Source organism: Panthera leo, chromosome C2 (genome assembly GCF_018350215.1).
Source record: "Panthera leo isolate Ple1 chromosome C2, P.leo_Ple1_pat1.1, whole genome shotgun sequence".
Classification (NCBI taxonomy): domain Eukaryota; kingdom Metazoa; phylum Chordata; class Mammalia; order Carnivora; family Felidae; genus Panthera; species Panthera leo.
The window spans coordinates 66,720,468-66,742,753 of record NC_056687.1 but is presented as its reverse complement, the minus strand read 5'-3'; the positions used below and the strand labels follow the sequence as shown (position 1 = coordinate 66,742,753).

Here is a 22,286-nt window from a genome sequence, read left to right as displayed (position 1 = left end):
AGTTTTTGGTTTCAGCATTGTGCTGTCCTCAGATAAGCAGTTGGGAAGATTTCACTCTTTTTTCTATTCCCCGAAATCATTTGCATAAGATTAGTGTTATTTATGTTTGATAGAATTAATCAGTGAAATTATTCAAAGCCTGTAGTTTTCTTTGTTGTGGTTATTTAATTTTGAATTCAAAAATTTTTTAAAGATAGGAGGCTATTTATATTTTCCAATGTGTTTGGTGTCAGTTTTTATAATTTTTTTCTTTCAAGACATCTCTTGCTTTCATCTATACAATTTATAGGCATAACATGGTTCATAGTTTTACTTTTATTATTTTTAATTTCTGTAGAATCCATAGTGATGTTCCCTTTTTAATTTATCATATTGGTTATTTTTTTTCTTCTTGATCTATCTAACTAGGGTTTTACAGATTTAGTAAATTTTTTGAGGACACACCTTGTGGTTTTATTGATCTACTCTATTGTTTGCCCTGTATTTCATTGATTTCTGTCTTTATTTCCTTCCTCTGTTTACTTTGTGTTACACTGTTCTTTTTTTTTTTTTTTTTTTTTTGGTGTCTTAACAAAGTTTAGATTATTAATTTGATATTTTCTTTTCCAATATAAGCAATAATGTTCTAAATTTTTCCTTTAAGTACTACTTAAGTAACAGCTTACAAATTTTGATATTTTGTGTTTATACTTTCATTCAGTTCAAAAATATTTAAAAAATTTCCTGTGATTTGTTTTTTAAACCATGACACAGTCTTAATTTCCAAATGTTTGGGGATTTTAAGATATATTTCTGTTATTGATTTCTAATTTAATTTCTCTTATGATCAGAGAACATACTCTGCTTGATTTCAGTCCCCTATAATCCATTGTAACTTGTTTCCTGACTCAGTCTACATTTGTGAATGTTCCATTTCTACTTGAAAAAAATGCATATTTCCCTTTGTATGTGGTAGGTGGCTATTTTGGTCAGGCCAATTTGGTTAAGAGGATTGCTTAATTTTTTTCTTAATATACTTACCAATTTTTCTTTATTTGTTCTATCAATTACTGAGGAGAAATAATGAATCCCCAGCTATGATTGTATATTTGTCTCTTTCTTTCTTTCTTTTGTTTACTTTCTATACTTTGAATACCTCTTATTAGGTCTGTACTTGTATAGGATTATTAATATCTTTCTGATACAGTGATTCTTTTATAATTTGGAACTGCCTCTCTTCTTCTCTTAATGTCTACTTTATCTCATAATGTAGCCCCATCAGCTCTCTTGAGGTTAATACTGATAAATAATTTGATAAAATTATTTTTCACTTCTTTTATTTTTAATCATTTGTATGTTTTTGTAATTAAAGTGCATCTCTTATAAACAGCATATAGTTGTTTTTTTTTTTTTTTCCATCTCGTTTCACAATTTCTGCCCTTTTCTTGGGTGTGTGTGTGTGTGATATTTGCTCCATTTACACTTACTATAATATAATCATTGTTAGAGTTAAGTTTCCGTCTATCATTTTTTTTTCAGCATGTCCTTCTGTGCTTTTTTCCACTATTTCACTTTTCCGTCCGTTGAAAAAAATCAAATATTTTTTAGTATTCTATTTTATCTTCTCTTTGGCTACTTAGCTACACTTCTGTTTTATTTATTTATTTATTTTTTAGTGGTGGTTCTAGGGATTATAATATGCATCTATAATTCATCACAATCTACTTTTAATTATTATTGCATAATTTCTCTTATGATGAAAGAAACTTATAACGTGATTCTGTTTATGTCCCTCCCATCCTTTGTTACTATTGTCATTTATTTTTCTTCTACATTTTATAAACCCCATAATACAGTTAGTTTTTAATTTAAAAATTAGATAAACTCCTAGGGATTTTAAGAAATGACAAAATAATCTTTTATATTTACCCACATATTTATTCTTCTAATGCTTTTCATTCTTACTGTATATCTAAATCTCCATCTGGTATTATTTCCCTCAGCTTAAAAACCTCCTATACTGGGGCACATGTGTGGCCCAGTCAGTTGAACACCCAACTCTTTGGTTTCTGTCCAGGTCATGACCCCAGCAGGGTCATGGGATCAAATACCACAGTGGACTGCACACTAAACATGAAACCTGCTTAAGATTCTCTCTCCTTCTCTCTCTCTCTCTCTCTCTCTCTCTCTCTCCCCTCCCTCAGCCCCTCTCCAACCCCCCCCCTTGCTCTTCCTCTCTCTCAAATAAAAATTAAAAACAAAATCAAAAACAACCTTTACCATATCTTGTAGTGCAAGTCTGCCCATGACAAATTTATTTACCTTTATTTTAAAATATTTTTGCTAGAGGGGTACCTGGGTGGCTCAGTTGGCTAAGCATCTCTCTCTTTTTTTTAATGTTTATTTATTTTTGAGAGAGAGAGAGAGAGAGAGAGAGAAAGCATGAGTGGGGGAGGGGTGGCAGAGAAAGAGGAAGACACAGAATTCAAATAGGCTCTGGGGTCTGAGCTGTCAGCACAGAGCCCAATACTGGGCTCGAACTCATGAACCATGAGATCATGAGCAGAAGTTGGAAGCTTAACCGACTGAGCCACCTGGGCACCCCATAAGCATCTGACTCTTGATTTTGGCTCAGGTAATGATCTCACAGGTCATGAGATTCTTGGGATTCTCTGTCTCCCTCTCTCTGTTCATGTTTGCACATGTGCACTCTAAATAAACAAATAAATAAATAAGACTTTTGCTAGATGTACAATTCTAGTTTTTCCTACTCTTTGCAGTCCATCCATCTATAGAAGGCCCACTCCTTTCTGCACCTGTGCCCAGATCAGTCACTTGCACCAAGTATGGGAGCAGCTGCAGCTTTCTGCTCATCTATGAATGTCTCTTTCACTCTGGAATTCATTTAATCAAGCCTTCTTTGAATCTACCACTTTTTAATATCTCCACAGAAAAGAATGATTTTAACTTTATCATTGTATTTATCACAGGGTTTTATTACTGTTGCGATCATTATTGTTACTACAGGAATGAACTTTCATATCTCGACATCCTGTCTAGAAATGGAAAGCTCCTCTCGGTTTTATTTTATATCTTGGAAATACTGTGAAAGCTGGACTGAAGACCTGGAAGACCAAGAGAATGGTAACTAGTCAAATTGATTAATCTATTCCTGATACTAGTAAGTATCCAATGAAGTACTCAGAGTACATTCCAGATAATTGTGCTTTTCCCAAAGATTATACTGAGATTTCCAAAGAGATCTCCCAGAGATTAGGTGGAGAAAATTATGTCTGACATATAAATAGAGTAAAGCAAATTGACTAAATTTGGAAGATTTGTACAGTGATTCATTAGAAAATGCATAATAATAATATAAAAGAAAACATATAATAAATCCTGGTTGAAAACAGATATAGAAATTTTATGGTAAATAAACAACTGAATATCAGAAGACAAATCCCCTTTGGGGTACAGTGAATTATATCAACTTTTATTTAAAAATGTTAAGCATGTACAGTTGACCCTTGCACACAATAAGAGTATGAACTGCATGAATCCACTAACACACAAATTTTTTTTAATAAATAAGTATAGTGCAATATAATGTAGTATAATGTATTTTCTTTTCCTTATTTTCTTAATAACATTTTCTTTAGCATACTTTATTGTAAGAATACAGTATATGATACAAGTAACATACAAAATATGTGTTAACTGACTGTTATCCATAAGGCCTTTGGTCAGTAGTTGGCTCTTGGTAGTTAAATTCTGGGGGAATCAAAAGTTAAACATAGATTTTTGACTGCAGAAGAGGGTTGGTGCCTCTAACCCCACAGTGTTTAAGGGTCAAGTATATACCTATAATGTATCTTAGTGTATAATATAATTAAGATAGTATTTGAAATAGCAACTTGTGAATGTTAAATAAAATATTAGTATTCTTTAGAGACTAAGACACAAGTGTCTCCATACATATAAATAGTCTATACTTTGGGGGATTTTCTTACCAAATTATCACTTATCATATAAAATGCTCTGGTCTGAATTTTTTCCAATTTGATTGACATTTTGGTGAGATAATTTTTTTCTGTGGGATAGTATATTATAGGATATTTACCTACATTCTATTTACTAGATGCCAGTAGAGCACCCCTCTTCTACTTGTGAGGGCCAAAAATGTCTTCAGACATTGCTAAACTTCCCATCGGGAACAAAATTATTCTTGGTTGAGACCACTGCCATAAGTTATATTAGCTTGTTTTATTTGTTTGACTCACACTGAGATTACTCACTAAACTCTAGAAAACCCACACATATTACTAAGTAATAGCTCTCCTACTTTTTATTTCCTTGTGCATTTTGTTTAAATTCAAAGATGAAACTTTATATTTTACCCACTAATTACAGTTCAATGTAGTTGCTTTCTAACACAAAGTTTTGAGGTAAAAAAATTTACACTCTAAGACTAATTTCAAAAAAAAAATAAGTAAAATATAGACCTGAAAATCAGATATATAAAAAAACCATTTGTTTAACCAAATCATACTATTTTTCAATTTATTCCTCTTATTATGTAGCTCTCTCCTTTTCTTTTATGTACCTATTACAGTAGAGAAAACCTCCTATTAACTAATCTTTTACATTGTTCTGATTCCCATCCCTTCTCCCCTTCTTAAGGATTTTGCTCCTTTAGTTACCCCCTCTGTCCCTTATCACCAGTCTCTCTTTCTCTATGGATCACTCTCTATTTGCATTAACTTTAAAATATGTTCTTTATCTAAAATGGAAAGACAAAAAATTCCTCCTCTTGACACTTTATTCCAGTCAAGTTACTGCTTTTTTCTACACTCCTTCATAACCAAACATCTTGAAAGAGTTATCTACTTGTTCTGTTTCCTCATTTGCCACTCTTCTCTCTAATGTAATTTTGGTTTCTCTCCCAATACTTTTCACAAACTACTTTTTAAAGAATCACTAATAACCTTCACAGAGCAAGACACACTAGTCACTTCTCTGAGCTTATTTTACTTAATCCTATCTTTAGCATTTGACATGGCTGATCGCTTCTTGAAACATTCCCCTTTATTTTGGCTTCTGCAACAGTCTCCTCATTTTTTCTCTTTTCTCTGGCAAGTCCTCTGGGCCAGCTGCTCCTCTTCTTTGAAACGTAAATGTTGAAATTCCTAATGTCTCTATCCATAATCCTCCTCTTCCCTCCCTCTGTTTCCCCTTTCTCCCCTGTCTAGGTAATTTCATTTATTCCCATGTCATTACATATTATCTATATGCTAAAGACTCAACTAACAGCATTGATATTCAGATTTGTTTAGCTGTCCACGTGACATCTTCACTTGGATAAATGACAGACATACCAAATTCTAACATGTCTAAAACTGAAGTTTATTTTCCTTATTACCATGTCCTACTCCAACCCTACCACAATCAGTGACTCAAGCCTAAATCTGGGAAGAATTTTTGATTCCACTCTCTGATCTTCCACATTGAATATAATTAGTAGCTCTAATGTACTAATGATATTTGGACCTATCCTTTCTTCTACAATAACATTGTTAAAACCCTAGTCAAAGCCACCTTCAATTCTTGCATAGAGTACACACTGGCCTCCTAACTGGTATAATGGCCATCTTTTCTTTTTCTTCTTCTTTTCTTTTCTTTGCTCTTTTTCCCCCCCATGATATTTTCTTCATGCAGCAGTGTGTGTGGATGATATTTTTAAGACATAAAAGTATATCATTCTCCTCCTTGAAATAAAATGGGATTTCTTATAATTGCCTCAGGACATGTATAATCTTATTCCTGCTCATCTAGACATCAAAATCTTAACTCATTTTCCCTCTCAGTCCTTTTCTATTGCACTCCCAGCCTCCTTGGCCTTCTTTTTATTTCTAGAAGATAGTTAAGTCCTTTACCTTTAGAACCTTCTTATAAGGCTATTCACTCTGCCTGGAATACACCATTTCCTGCCTCATGTGGCTAGTTTTTTCTTGAAAAAAAGCTTTATGAAGGTTTAATTTACATATTTATAAAGTATATGATTTGATAAATTTTGACATACGTATACACCTGTGAAACCATCTCCATGATCAAGATAATAAACATATCCCTCATGCCCAAGAGTTTCTTTGTGTCTTTTTGTAACCCTCCTTCCAGCCCTTCCCATAAGTGCCCCTTCCTACCCCCAGGCAACCACTAATCTGCTTTCTGTCACTATGCATTAGTTTTCATTTCCTAGAATTTTATATGAATATACACCTTTTTTTGCCTGGATTCTTTTATTCAGTGTAATTATTTTGAGATTCATTGATGTTGCAACATTTATCAATAGTGCATACCTAGGGGGGAAAAAAGAGAGGCATACCATAATAGACTCTTATCTATAAAGAACAAACTGAGAGTTGCTGGAGGGGAGGTGGGTGGGGGAATGGGTTAAGTGGGGGATGGCTATTAAGGAGGGCACTTGTGATGAGCACTGAGTGTTGTATGTAAATGATGAATCACTAAATTCTACTCCTGAAACTAATATTATACTATATGTTAACTAAAATTTAAATAAAAACTTGAAACATTAAAAAAAGGAAAAAAAAAGTGCTTACCTTTTTATTGCTTAGTAAACCACTGAACAGATATAACAGAATTTGTTTATTGGAGAATTTAGTTGTTTCAGGTTTTGACTACTACAAATGTTTCAGTGTTTGATTGCTATGCATGTGTTTGTATTGATATAGGCTTTCTGCTTTCATTTGTCTAGTTTAAATAACGATATAAAATGACTAGATCATGTTATAAATGTATATTTAAATCTTTAATAACCTGCCAACTGATCATACCATTGTACATTCCTACCAGTAGGGTGGGAGAGTTCTGTTTCTTCCACATTCTTGCCAATACTTGGTGTGATCAACATTTTTGATTTTAGTCACTCTAACCGATGTACAATGATATGTCATTGTAGTTTTTTTTAATTAATTAATTTATTTTGAGAGAGACAGAGATATTGCAGGCTGGGGACCAGTAAAGAGAGAGGGAGAGAGAAAATCTGCGCTGCCAGCACAGAGCCCCACGTGGAGCTAAAACTCACAAACCATAAGATCATGACCTGAGGCAAACTAAGAGTTGGACACATAACCAACTGAGCCACCAAGGCACCTCTCTCATTATAGTTTTAATTTGATTTTCCTAATGATGAATGTTGAGAATCTTTTCATATGCTTTTCTTTATTGTTTAATTCTTTAATTTATTGATTGATTGAATTATAATAAAGGACTATCATTATATTTCGGGAATATTCTCTATTTAATTATTTTTGATATTCAGCTGGATTTGATTTCCTAAAACTTTTCTTTTTTTGTGTATAATATTAGTTTCAGGAGTAAAATTTAGTGATTCATCACTTACATATAACACCCAGTGCTCATCGCAAGAGCCCTCCTTAATACTCATCACCCATTTAACCCATCCCCCTGCCTACCTCCCCTGCTGTAGTTCTCAGTTTGTTCTCTATAGCTAACAGTCTGTTTTCTGCTTTGCCCCTCTTTTTTCTTTTTCCCTCTACATTCATCTGTTTGTTTTCTTAAATTCCATGTGAGTGAAATCATATGGTATTTTTCTTTCTCTGACTGTCTTACTTTGCTTGGCGTAATACTCTCTAGCTCCATCCACATTTTTGCAAATGACAAGATTTCATTCTTTTCAATGGCTGAGTAATATTCCATTGTGTGTGTGTATGTATGTGTATATATGTATGTATGTGTGCAGATATATATATACACATATATATGTATATGTGTGTGTGTATGTGTGTGTGTGTGTGTGTGTGTGTGTGTGTATACACCACATGTGTATATATATATACACCACATCTTCCTTATCCATTAATTAGTTGATCAACATTTGGGCTGTTTCCATCATTTGGCCATTGTCGTAATCATTACAGTTTTGATTTGTATTTACCTGATGATGAGTGTTGTTGAGTGTTTTTCATCTGTCTGTTAGCCATCTGTATGTCTTTTTAGGAAAAATATCTATTCATGTCTTCTGACCGTTTTTTAAATGGATTATTTTTTGGGTGCTGAGTTTGATAAGTTCTTTATAGATTTTGGATACCAACCCTTTATCAGACATGTCATTTGCAAATATGTTCTCCCATTCCGAAGGTTGCCATTCAGTTCTGTTGGTTGTTTCCTTCCCTGTTCATATGTTTATATGTTATCAGTATATCTTCCTTTGTGAACTATTTATTCAAATTTCTTGCCCATATTTTTATTGGGTTCTATGCTTTATTATAGTTTTTAGAATTTTAACAATCTATTCTACATACAAATCCCTTATAAGATATATGCTTTGTAAATATTTTCTCCTAGTGTGTGGCTCAACTTTTCATTCTCATAACATTATCTTTTGAAGAGCAGAAATTTTTATTTTTGAAGAAGTCCAGTGTAGTCATATGTTCTAATATGAAGCATGTTATTTAAAAAACTTTTGCCTAACCCAGTATGATAAAAATCTCCTCTTTTCCTAGATTTATAAAAATTTTAGGTTTTATATTAAGGCTAATGATCTATTTATAAGTTAATTTTTTGAAAAAATTTGTCACAATTATGGATCAAAGTTAACTTTTTTCAATTGTTTAAGTATCATTTGTAGGAAAAACAATCCTTTCTCTACTTAATTTGCTTTTGCACCTCTGTCAAAAATTAGTTGTCCAAATATATTTGTGGGTATATTTCTGAAGTCTCTATTAAGGTCCGTTGATCTATTTGTGTTTGGACTGACATTAAACTGTTCAATAACACTAATTTTTTAAAAAGTCTTTAAATCAGGTAGTGTTGGTCTTCCAACATTTCTCTTTTTTTAAAAAAAAGCTCTTTTGGCTCTAAATCTTTTGCATTTCTGTGTGGACTCTAGAATCAGTTTGTCAGTTTCTATTAAAAGTCTGCTAGAGTTTTATTGGAATTGTATTGAATTACAAATCAATTTGGGGAGAAATGAGATCTTAACACTGAGTCTTGTGAAACATGAACATGGTGTAATTCTTCATTTTTGAAGGGTATTTTTTAACTTCTCTTAGCAATGTTTTCAGGTTTTCAATCTGGGTCTTTCACATCCGTTGTCTTATTTATCGCTGTTTCATATTTTTGATGCTATTATGAATGGTATTTTCAAATTTTAATTTCAGGTTGTTTGTTTTGGGTAGATAGAAATAAAATTGATTTCATACATTGACTTTGTGGCCTGTACTTTGTTAAACTCACTTATTAGTTTTAGTAGCTCTCTGTAGAATTCTTTAGATTTTTTTCTTTATGGATGATGATGTCATCTATGAAAAAAGATGATTTAACTTCTTTTCCAATTTAGATAACTTTTTTTCTTGCCTGACTACACTCACTAGAATCTCTAGTACAATGTTAACTAGAAGTGGATGTGAATTCGAAGTTTTTTCTAGTCTGGCTGCTGGGAATAGGCACTGTTTCCTTTAATCCCTTCAGATGGTTCTTTATGTATTCCTAGTTAGTTTCATCATAGTATGTGTTGATCAGTACTTTGGTGAGGAGGAAACTATAGATCTCTGGGATCTTCTTTGTGAACTGCAGTTGCTCTGGTTTTCCTGGTTTCTCATCTCCATCTCATTAACTTAGGGAGTCAACTGGGTTTCTCTAGGGTTTCCCCTCCTCTTTTGCTGCAGTCTGCAAACTCTCAGGGCAGGAATGTGTGTGGTTATAGGGTTCACTTCTTTTGTTTCCCATTTTCAGAGATTACTGTATTTCATTGCCTGATGTCCTGCATCTTAAAAAAAGCCATAGTTTCATTTATTATATCTGTTTTGTTTGTTTGTTTATTTTAGGCAAGACATTAATCTGGTCTGTATCTTGGTCTGAAGTGTAAGTCCAAGGCATTGTCTGCTTCATTCTTATCTGACACAATTTCACTTAAATATTTCCTCCTCAGATAGGCCCTTGTCTCATAACACTCTCAAAAATAGGTCCACCTTTTCCCCCTTATCTCACTTTTCTCCTTGATGGCTTTGCTTTTTTCAATTATAATAGTACATCTATGGATTCTTTACATGTTTTACATATATGCATTCCTTACATGTTTTCTATTCTAAACTGAGGAAAGAGTCCATAATTATTTCATTCATCACTGTATATCTTGTGCTTAGAAAAATGTTTGACACAAAAGATGCTTAATATTTTTTTGAATAAATGAACTCTTCCCATTTATTATTTACCATGATTTTTGCTCATTTTTGTTCATTGAGGCATTCTTTCCTTTCTTATTCTTTGTTTTACTTTTCCATTTTTTATATTCTCAAGTTCATTTTATTTTACATTCATGTGCCTCTCTTTGCTAGTTCTCTTTTATTCTTCTTTCAATTTTTCTTTATGCTTCTTTTTGTGTTCCCAGGATCTGTTACCATTCCCCACAATCTGAAAAAGCCATGCAGTGAGAGTGGGAAAATATCTATAGATAGACTTGAGACTTTTTGAAGGATCTTCCATTGCATAACAAGAAGTTGATGCACAAGCAAGTTTGTCTGACAGTGTTCTACCTTAAGCCTATTCCTCAACTCCTTTGGTTTAAACAGCATACTATTATTTTCTAACTAGCAAAATTTCTGTCATTTTCACAAGTAGAAGGAGCACTAGTTGACGAGGCAGCTGACTGGATGTTAGTCATTCCATAGACCAGTTGTTATACTGGAAAAGATATTTAACCTCTCTGAGGCTTGGTTTCATCTTTTATTAAAATAATAATGTCTACTATTTATAGAGTACTTTTACAAACATTAACCAAGAAAAGTTCCATAAGTCTTTAAGGGAGTTAAGGGATTATAATTTTTACTTGATATTAGAGAAAAAGAAACTCAGAGAAGTTAAATGACTAGCCACAGATTACCAATATAATGAGTACTTCTTAAGTAGAAAAAGTAGAACTTGATATAAACCTCTGACTGCTATGCCTGCTGCTCTTTGCAAATCATTTTATTGGTTCCACAAATCATAATCTGTCAAATACAAAGATTTCCTTTGAGCCATAGAGTTTTGTTATTCTATGATGTGAAAGATTTGCAGATGGAATAAAGATTTAGTGTAGGCAGTTCCTTGGAACCTAAAGTATCTTACAAAATGATCAGTGAAAGAGCCCAGGAAAAGATTGGTATTGAAGTGTTTCTCCAGAAATGAAAGTATAAAGTTCAAAATAGAATGTGTGTCACTTTGAGATGTAATAAAATATAATATATAATCATGATATAATAAAACATAAAAGATAAAAACTGGATTTCAGAGAGCACCATGTCTAATCTCCTCAATTGTGAAAAATAATTTTAAATTGTTTTGTTTTTGAATATATTATTTCATTGATTGTGGGTAAAAACTGGGTAAAAAAGTGGTTTCTAATTATAGTATAATGGGATTGATTTCCAATGACCCTGAAACTTTGAGACACTTAGAGACACTGAATAATACAATGGAAAGCATATGAAGTCTGTTTTGCATCAGATAGGCCTAATTCCCACTCATCGTAACTTTGAGAAACTAATTTAATATGCTTTGTCTTCATTTTTTTTTCATCTATAGAGGAATCTACAGATAAATATCTATCTGCCATAAAGGGTTACAATGACCATTAAATAATATAACACTGAGTCAAACTGCCGAGCACAATCCCCGAATAGAATAGACACTCAGTGGAAGTGGATTAAGTTTCCCCAAGTAGGAACAATGCAGATATGCTTTCCTGAAAGCTAGGAAATAATTCATGAAAGGCCAAATAGTCTCTATTGTAATAAAATGGAACTACAGAAACATAACCAGGTTTTATGATCCAATAAATTAAAAGCAAGTTTTCATAAAATTTATTTTTAAAAGCATATTCCAGGATATACCTTCAAGTCATTAATCAGTCCCGTATGATGTTGATTATCAAGAGAAGACTTTAAAGAAATTTGATTTCAAATTCCATGGCTTGTCTGAATTTCTAGGGAGCTCACTGGGGGAGACATGGAGGATCTCTTAATGGCCTCCTAAGGACTTGGTTTTACTTCTGTCTTGACACTTCAGATCTTTGTTTAGAAAAAACTATTTGTTTTGCAAAATTCCAGTGAACCCAATAACTGCAGAAGCTATTTCTGTTCTTCCTTGTCAAATCTGAAAAATCCCTTGGCTGTTCATATGAGCAGAAAGAGCCTGCTGTCATGCTCTATCTTACTACCATCATCATTTAACTACTGAGCACATATTTGTGCTAGGTATAGAGGGTATAAAGAATTTTAGATATACTCTTCACATTCTTCCCATGCATTTGGAAAGGTAGAGCACATGCATAAAAATAAATAAAATACAAATGAATCTACACCAACTACCAACTGGTTCACGTTCTACCATGTCTACTATAGGCACTGTAGGCATTTAAATGAATTGGCATAACAGGGCTCTGATGGCAGGAGGAAAAGTTTACAATAGGAAGTAAAATTTGAGCAGGGTGTTTTCAGAGGGGGGATAATATGCATAAATTATAAGGATAGCAAGATAAATACCCTTGGCTTAAGGGGAGTGTTTTTATAGAAGAGTAGTAGAAATTTCATTTGAAAATATAGATAGGAATTATATTTTAGAGTACCCTGAATGAAGATTTAAAATCTTTGCTTTTTAAATCTGAAGGCTGTATAAGAGTATTGAAGGGTCAGAATAAGTGAGCATGTCTCTGAACTTCATTAACTGTTATACTGTGGTTGATACTGTAGAATCATGATTAAGAACCTGCTCCTGCTTCTTATCCTCAGCATAAGATTTCTCTTTTTACTATAAATGCATTGCATTTTTATTATAGAAATGTCAGAAAATACATTAAAACTAAAAGAAGAGATGTGTAAAAGCCACAGTCTCATGTTTAGAAACTTTTTTGATCCGTATAGATGGATACATTCTCTCTCTCTCTCTCTCTCTCTCTCTCTCTCTCACACCACACACACACAGTCTTGGGGGAATCCAACCCTGAGAAGGCTAAACTGGGATTCAGAAGCTCCAGTATGTGTGTTAAACCATGTGGAGACTATTTACAGGAAAAGTTTTGGCTGAAACATTTTATGTGGAAGCGAGTGGGTGTGAAAGAATAGTATTAGGGTAGGAGTCAGCTAATTTTTTATATAAAGAGCAAGAGAGTAGATATTTTGAGTATCATGGGCCATATGTTTTCTGCTGCAACTGCTCAACTCTGCCATTGTAGTATGGATGCAGTCATAGATAATATGTAAATTATGAGTTTGACTGCATTCCAATAAAGCTTTATTTTGGGGAAATGAAATTTTACATAGTTTTCAGGTGTCAAGAAATATTATAATACCTAATTGGTTTCTGTTTTAGGATCAGCAGAAGCCAACATAGATATCAGTGTTCTATCATAAGTCACCAGGAGAAAAGACAGTGAAAAGCAACCAAAAAGGGGGTGTTCTACTAGAATAGAAAACTAGAGAATACCTATGATGAAAAATAAGTCACCCTATGGGCATTCCCAGAAAAATTTTAAGGATTTCATAGGAATTGGCATCCTTTAGCTAGAGGAAGACAATGTTTTAGGTTATTATTAATGATGTGATCCGATTAATCATCTACAAACTGGTGAGGCGAGGTCTGAAGAAATTCAAAATACAAACAATAAGTGTGTGTATACATGTATATGCCTATTTTATACAAACATGAAGCCATCATATATATTGTTAAGCAACCTTCTTTTTTTTTAATATGAAATTTATTGTCAAATTGGTTTCCATACAACACCCAGTGCTCATCCCAACAGGTGCCCTCCTCAATACCCATCACCCCCCCACCCATCAACCCTCAGTTTGTTCTCAGCTTTTAAGAGACTCTTATGGTTTGGCTCCCTCCCTCGCTAACTTTTTTTTTTCCCTTCCCCTCCCCCATGGTCTTCTGTTAAGTTTCTCAGGATCCACATAAGAGTGAAAACATATTGTATCTGTCTTTCTCTGTATGACATTTCAGGTAGCATAACACTCTCCAGTTCCTTCTTTTTTAACATAACACTGATCAATATGTTGTAAACCTCTTCTTGTCAATGAATGTTAGCCCATAATATCACTAATAATATCTGCACCTCCAATCATACCTTCATTCTCCATTCTTTCTGAACTAGTTTTTAGAATTGTTTACTCCATCATCTTCAAATTTGCATTTTCTACCATGGTAAATGTTAATATTATTGGATTTTTAGTTTGTGACCTTAATTTCCCAACTTCACAGTGTGTTTGTGTTTTCTATTTAAAAAAAAAAGCAACAGAAACTAGGAAAGTTAGCTAAGTCTAAGAAATCCAATTACTTAGGAAAATACTGTGGTCCTTGTTATAATACTTCTTAAAAATGAGCAATGGCATAAGGTTTTCCAAACAAGAAAGTATTCAATTATTATTGATACTGGCATTACTATTATTGATACTGGTTTACTATTTATAAGGGCACCATGGCTCTTCCTCCTCAAAACAAAAGACAGTGACTCTGGAACTAACAGAATATGGTCTGCATGGTTTGTAATAAACACTGAAATAATGGGTGTGAATAAATGGATAAATGATATTAGCTATTTGAAGTATTTATATAATTATTAAAATTATCAGGTTGCACTTCCATAACAAAACAAAAATTTGCATGCATGCTGAATGTGTTTTAAAAAACACATTACTAAGCACAGATGTATGGGTTTAAATCAGGCATTAAAACTTAGAAAAGCTATTTGCCTAACCTTTATAGAACTTACTCTGATAGGAAGTACGGATCCGTTTCGTTAAATCAGGATAAAAGTTAGACAGGCCACGCATGCAAAAGTTGTCTTTGGAACATGCCAGAACATCAGCATCAGCAGCAGGCAGGGGAAAGAGAGAAAAATAGTCTAAAGTGAAAGGAAGTGATTCATACCAGAATCTAGAACAGCCAAGATGAAGAAATTGCAGCAAGTTTAGGTAACCAAATTAGAAAGGAGATATTAAAAAAATAAATCAATTAGAAAGTAAGAGGTGATAGATGAATGATGACAGTGCTATAGTAATTTTATTTAATCAAATATAAGAGTAGATGTCATATTTGTCATATGATTTTTATGTAGTAAACTTATTTCACATGTAAATAATACTTATGTTACCTCATAAAAATCAAAATGGTTGTCTTCAATCCTCAGTATTAAAAAGACAGCTTAGGGATTTTAGTCTTTGGTATTTTATTTTTATAATATAAAATGAGTATTCATTGTAGTCATTTTATACACTAAATATGAACAAAGTTTATGACTTCATCACAGTTTTTCCAGATTTTAAAGTCATCAAAATTCTAAGCTCTAATCATAATTGAGTCTCAATAAATTTAAATTAAGTAGCAGTTATACTGTTTGTCACAATATACACCTTGTCATACCATTGTATAAACTGAGTAAGTAACTTAGATACTGGCATAGGATCCAGTTTTTCAAATTCAATTTGTGCTTTCAGTATGCAAGTATTGCCTCTTATACCCTAATATTTTCCTACCCTAGAGTCCATAAACTTTAAAAAATCAATCTTCTCTTTCCCAATCATGCGGTAATCTTATGGAACATGCATGCACAATCTCTTATTCTGCCTTCCTTTCAAAAGCCAGAAAAGGTAGAGGCAGAACCTATACAATTTGAAATTTCCAGCATTCCTAAAATTATGCTAAAAGCTGAGATCACTAGCAGGAAACAAAGAGACTTCTATATTCTGAAGGAGAACTTTTGTGCTCCTGAAAAGGGTCTAAATTAGCAATGTAGAAAGGGTTAAGGTTCATTAAAAAAAAAGAAAAAAGATTAACAAAGGGAAGAATTTCAGTATATCAAGTTAATTTTTCATTAGTCCAAAGGGAAACTTCTTTTATTATAACATTTGGATGTTAAATTTGGCACATTTGCTATTTAGTAAATAACACCTATCATAATGTTCTCTTTTTATTTTAAAATATTCTTTACAGGAGTATATTTAATAAACTAAACACATAATACTATAGATGTATTTCCATCTGCAAATCTTTGAGCTCAACTGATTTTTTTTATCAACTAAACTATATCAGTGGACAGAAAATATGCAAAATTTTGTCAGTGTTTACAAAGCCAACTATTTGGATAAATACTGAAATTTCAGTAAACTTTGGATAATTTGGCATACCAAAATTTGGCATTATATAGAAAGTATTTCTGCTTATATATTAATTAACCTTATATATTTTTCCTTTATAGTTATACAAATTTATTGGTCCTGTCAAGCAAAATGTTATCTTTCATAGCATTTTAAAATGTTAATAATGTTTATTGCATTTGTGAAAATACCTCCAAGAAAATCACCCTCCAATAAAGAAAGGTGACAGCTAGAATATGGAGTTTAAACAATTAAAAGTAGTGAATATTTAAAATTATATTTTTGAATATTAGAAGAGATATTAGAAGAAAACTATCCTGTTAAAATACAACTATTGCAAATAATTTTTTCAAATACAGAGCCTGATTTTCACAGCAGTTTTGTATTTAATAAATTCTTATTTTCTCTTATTTCTTAGGAATTCAACCTATGAAACTTGAGGTGTTCCCTAACTTTGGCAGCAAATTGAAGTTTAAACACTTCCTTTATCCTTTCAAAGATTCTCACTGTATTTCCGCCCAATTTTATTTACATAGTATTATAAGTTATATTGACTTCATATTGCCATGCATTTGAATAGCATTACAGAAGAAAGATAAGAAATCTAAAGGTAAGAAAACAGATGAACTAATCAAGTTCATAACCATTTTGTTTTATCTCCTACCTGCAATGAACTGCTTGTTTTTTCGAGGAGACCGTGGTTGACGTTGGTATAGGTCACTTGATCTATATAGGTCAATGGTCCCCATGCTTAACAGTACTGTCTTCTGTATAAAATCCACCACAGCCAACCCATTGCAGTTCCCAAATGCAACTCTGAGAGAAAAAAAAAATGCAGCTAGAATGTATCACAGTAATCATTATTATTGTAATCTCTGAATTAAACATAATTGGAAAGTAATGCCTTAGGGTTGGAGAGGTAAGGTCGCGATTGGTGTAACGTCAGGAAGGATACCATGCCTTTACACAGGATGGAGTGACCTTGTATAATAGCATATTATACAGTCATATTTTATCATCAATTTTATTATTTAAGTAGTGATTACCCAATCTGCTCTTTAACTTGGTCTTACCTTTTATAGAATCATATAAAATCTTTTTGCTAGCAGTGGGGAAATAGATCAAGAAATGGCATACTGTAATAGCTATAGATGCTTAGGTATATAATTAGATGCCTTTTAAAAATAAAATTATAATTATTAACCTCCAAATTATTTCTCTTCTTTCTTAAAAAATTGTAAAAATATTTATTTATTTTTGAGAGAGAGATAGAGCATGAGCAGGTGAGGGGCAGAGCAAGAGGGGGAGAACAGATTCTGAAGCAGGCTCCAGGCTCTGAGCTGTCAGCCAGAGCCTGATGTTGGGCTCAAACTAACAAACTGAGAGATCATGACCGAGGTCGAGGTTGGATACTTGGCAGACTGAGCCATCCAGGCACCCCTAAATTATTTCTCTTCTTAAACAATATATATTTAACACAAAATTTACATAAAAAATAACTATCTATATCTAAGGTTTCGACACCATAGTAGATATAAACAGAGATACAATTTTCATTCACAAAAAATTAAAAATTTCTCTCTTGTTTTTTATTTTGTCCTACTTATTAACTTTTGTCCTATTAAAAGACAAACATCATTCGATTAATTTTTTTTACTTCTCCTGAGAAATTAAAACAGCTCTTAGCACTAAGCAGGCATTTTGGTCAGACTTAATATTTATTAGGCTTACACAAATTCTCTTTTTCTGAATTTACAACATGCCTTCTAGCTAAACAATTGTAAATTTGTGCTGTTTGCTCCCTAAACTAAACAAACACTAGTTACATGACTGTTGTTTTGCTCATTTCATGTAAGTTCTGTGTTGTTTTCTTACTTAGATTGAATCTGGTTGACAAACCATTGGTTTACTCTCAGTTTGATTCTTTCCACTCCACCACATAGCCTTCCTTCCTTACAACAAATGAAAAGTTCTACCATATGAGATGTTTTGCTATTTCACATAGAGTTCTACACCTTCCAACAAGACAGACTTTGGAAACTAAAAAAAAAACCCAAAAACAAAAACTATTGTTATAAAAGTCAGCAGAGGGGCGCCTGGGTGGCTCAGTCAGTTAAGCACCGACTTTGGCGCAGGTCATGATCTCACGGTTTGTGAGTTTGAGCCCCGTGTCGGGTTGTGTGCTGACAGCTCAGAGCCTGAAACCTGCTTCAGATTCTGTGTCTCCCTCTCTCTCTGCCTCCCTCCCACTCATCTCTGTCTGTCTCTCAAAAATAAACATAAAAAAATTTTTTTTTAAAAGTCAGCAGATTCTATCTCTATCATTTACAGGTTATGTGACCTTGAAAACAATTAATGAACTTTGTCAGGCTTTAGTTTCTTTACTTTATAATGAGAATTATAATACTAGATTTATCTATTTTTCAGGGCTTTAATGAGCATGAAAATCAGAAAATTTTTATTAAAATACTTTGAAAAATTTCCATACATAAGTAGAACTGATTCTAATATTATAATAAGCAAATGCAATATTATACAAAGTTCATATCTCGAAACTTATACAGGTATGATAGAGTTCCCCAATTCAATACTGACAAGAAAAAAAATAGGAAAGTAGAATGTATTACATCAACCAGAATGATTATTTTTCTCTTTGAATTAAAAATAAGAATACTAGAAAGTTATACCTTAGTGTTGGGGAGGTCAGGCAATGGTTGTTGAAAAGTCAGTTAGAATACTGGGTTTAATTTCCTAACTTAAATAAAAAACTATACAAAATATATTAAGACACAGTTTGCACAGATTGACCAACCAGGCAACATAGGATAAGAGAAGGATAACAATCAAAGTAAACTTTACCTAGGTATTCTTCTTGTGTTTTGTTTTTTATTTACAGTTTTATTGAGATATATTTCACATATTATAAAATTCACTGATTTAAATAAAGTGTACAGTTCTGTGGTTTTAAATATATTTGTTCTTACTAGTAAAATGTATTTAGAATTGTGTAATCATCACCACATTTTAGAACATTTCAGTACCGGAATCTGGGTATTCTAATTTAAACTAATGTTCTAATTTAGTGAATGGAGGAGAGACTTTCCAGACTAGACTAGCACAGGAAACTAACACAGAGAGATCAGTGGTCGCACTGAATTGAGGAGAAATAGATCAGACTCTGATGCTACAAAAACAGCCAGAATTTATGAGGTAAAATACTAGAGAGAAAAGAGCTACACAAGGAGAATATATCAGACTCATAGAATGGTTCTCTGGAGCATCCATGTGAAAAAACTCCCCCAGGCTTGGGAAAGAACCACTAAAGAGATAAAGCTGAACATTTCACAAAGTTATCAAAAGGCTGAGAATATTTCATGTTACTACCAAACTGCTGAGATCTCCTAATAGACAAAAAGAAGCAGATATAGTAGTATCACTTTAGGAGTGGGGAACACATTTAGCCATAATCTAAAAGTTCTTCTGAATTCCACCTTAAAAAAAGCTTAGAGACATTATTCTAAGTAACATAACTGCCTTCCAGAAAAATAACCAACACTATTAAAAAGAATCAAACAAAATACCACCATAATGTAAAATTCACAATGTCCACTATATAAAAAGTAGCAGGCATATAAGGAATTCAGAAAACATGACTGATAAGCAAAGGAAAAAATAAATCAAAAGAAACATACCTAGAAATGAAACAAATGATAAAAGTAGCAAACAAGGATATTAAAAATGCTTAAAAATATATATTCTAGATATTTAAGAAGGTGGAGAAAAACATACTCTAAAGTTACAGGAATCAAGACAGGCTGGTATTGAAGTAAAGATAAAAATAAATTTTAATGAAACGAGTGGCCATAAACAAACATAAATGGTCAACTGATATTTGACAAAAGCATTATAGGAATTCAGAGGAAAGATATTCTTCAATAAATGATGTGAAACAATTAGATATCCATAAGTAAAAAATTGAGCCTTAAATTTTTACCTTCCATAGTACAGAAAAATTAATAAGACACTTGATTTCAAAAAATAGGCAAAAGATTTGAACAGATATTTCACCAAACAAAATGTACAAATGTGAAATAGGCACTTAAAAGATGCTGAGCATCATTAGTCACCAGGAATATGTAAATTAAAACCACTGATCCCATCAGAGTAGATAGAATTAAAAGATTGGTAACATCAAGTGTTGACAATTATGTGGAAAAACTGAAATTTGAATACATTGTTGTTGGTATTACAAATAATACAACTTCTTTAAAAAATAGTTTGCCTTATAAATATATATAGTTAACTCTTCACCAACACAGGGGTTAAAGGTGCCTACCCCCCCACACAATCAAAATCCATGTATAAGTTTTAACTCCTTCATACCCCCCAAACTTAACTATTAATAACCTACGGTTGACTGGAAGCCTTACTGGTAACATAAACAGTCAATGAACACATATATTGTCTATGTATTATATATTAGATTTTTACAATAAAATAAGCTAAAGAAAAAATGTTACTAAGAAAATCATAAGAAAGGGAAATATATTTACATTATTGTATTGAAAAAAAATTCATGTATGAGTGGACCCATGCAATTCAAACTTGTATTGTTCAAGGGTCAAATAAATTCACCATATGACCCAGTAATTCTATTCTTTCTTACCCAAGAAAATGTAAACAAATATTACACAAAGACTTGTACTTGAACATTAATAGCAAATTTATTCATAAAAGCCTCAAACTGGAAACAACTGAAGTTTCCATCGTATAAACACATTTTTTGTGTATCCACATAATGGATAATGCAGCAATGAAAAGGAACAAGCCACAGATACATATACAATATGGATGAAACACAAAAGCATTATGCTAAGTGAATGAAAACAAACACAAAATTATTTATGATTTATGACTCTATATAAAATTACAGTAAATGCAGTCAAATTGAGGGGCTAGAGGAAGAGGTAAAAATTGAATGCAAGGGAGCATGAAGGACCCTTTTGAGGTGATCGATACTTTTTATATCATTAGTTTGTTGGTGGTTACATGACTTATATTTGTCTTGCATGTTTGTCAAAATTAATATTTCATGCTTAAAATGGGTGATTTTTATTTTATATACATACCTCAATAAAGTATTTGTAATACTAATAAATATTTAGTTAATTAAATTGCTACAAAAAAGAGAATTACACAGAGTTATGGACTCTGGTCCCTAAGAATGTTCTGGAGAGTAAGAGAATGATACGGGAAAGATTTAAAAAAAAATTGGATATTTTAGTTAACCTACCTGAAAGATAAAATGATTTCATGGTGGGAAGAAAAGGTGAGATTTTTTTTTTCTTCCAATATCTTGTTGGTAAGGAAATTCAAAAGAAAATATCAATCAACAAGAACATATTTTCAAGATTTAGAATTTATAATAAAAATAATTTTTATTAATTTCATCTTTGTTTCTTTAAATACTCAACATCTATCTTAAACTGCTTTATATAAAAATTAGCTATTCTCAATTGTCTAAGAGTTAATTAACTTTTCTGTTTTATAAGTACAAAATATATTTATATATAGAAATTAAAAGTCCACATTAAAAAGTCCCTAAATATCCTACAGGCATCCTGTTCTATGTGGCATTTATAAACAATGTTAATGTATGGACACATATAAATATAAAAAAAAGTAAAAGTCAAATATTTTAAAAACACATTTCTATTTCATATCTTTGAATATGGTGATGCTTTAAGAAATTGCTCTTCTTTCTAAAAGCAACTCAGAAAAATAGGTTTAAATATGTTTGTTCAATGGGTTGGAAAAAAAGCAAAATTTTGCTTTTAAATACCTTAAAAGTTTTGTTACTGGTATGAACTTGGGGAAAAAAGCTCATATAACATTTGTAATCAAATACAAATACATTTTGGAAAATTACTGATTTAATAATTCTGTCTTAAAAATAGCTTTGTTTTTTTTCCCTTGATATACTACCATGTAAAAATAATCATAAAACTGTCTGTGTTTAAATTTAATTTTTTTAAATTTTAAAAGAAAATTTAATTATACCTAGAGTTAAAAATTCAGTTCCTAGTTGTGCTAGCTTCATTTTAGGTGCTCATTGTGATTAGCAGTAAT

At 32.1% G+C, this 22,286-nt stretch overlaps 1 protein-coding gene across 6 annotated transcripts in view; it reads right to left on the bottom strand.

The window, feature by feature from the left end:
- STXBP5L (syntaxin binding protein 5L) overlaps window positions 1-22,286 on the bottom strand; it is a 382,439-nt gene that overhangs the window by 74,519 nt on the left and 285,634 nt on the right. For 4 of the 6 annotated variants that reach the window (XM_042955305.1, XM_042955301.1, XM_042955302.1 and 1 more), the window contains exons 19-20: window positions 16,822-16,973; window positions 14,774-14,845 (exon numbers count right to left, since the gene is read on the bottom strand). In XM_042955305.1, the coding sequence (XP_042811239.1) occupies window positions 14,774-14,845; window positions 16,822-16,973 (224 nt within the window). The remainder of the gene's footprint in view (window positions 1-14,773; window positions 14,846-16,821; window positions 16,974-22,286) is intronic. The other 2 variants (XM_042955304.1, XM_042955306.1) reach the window with 1 other exon arrangement.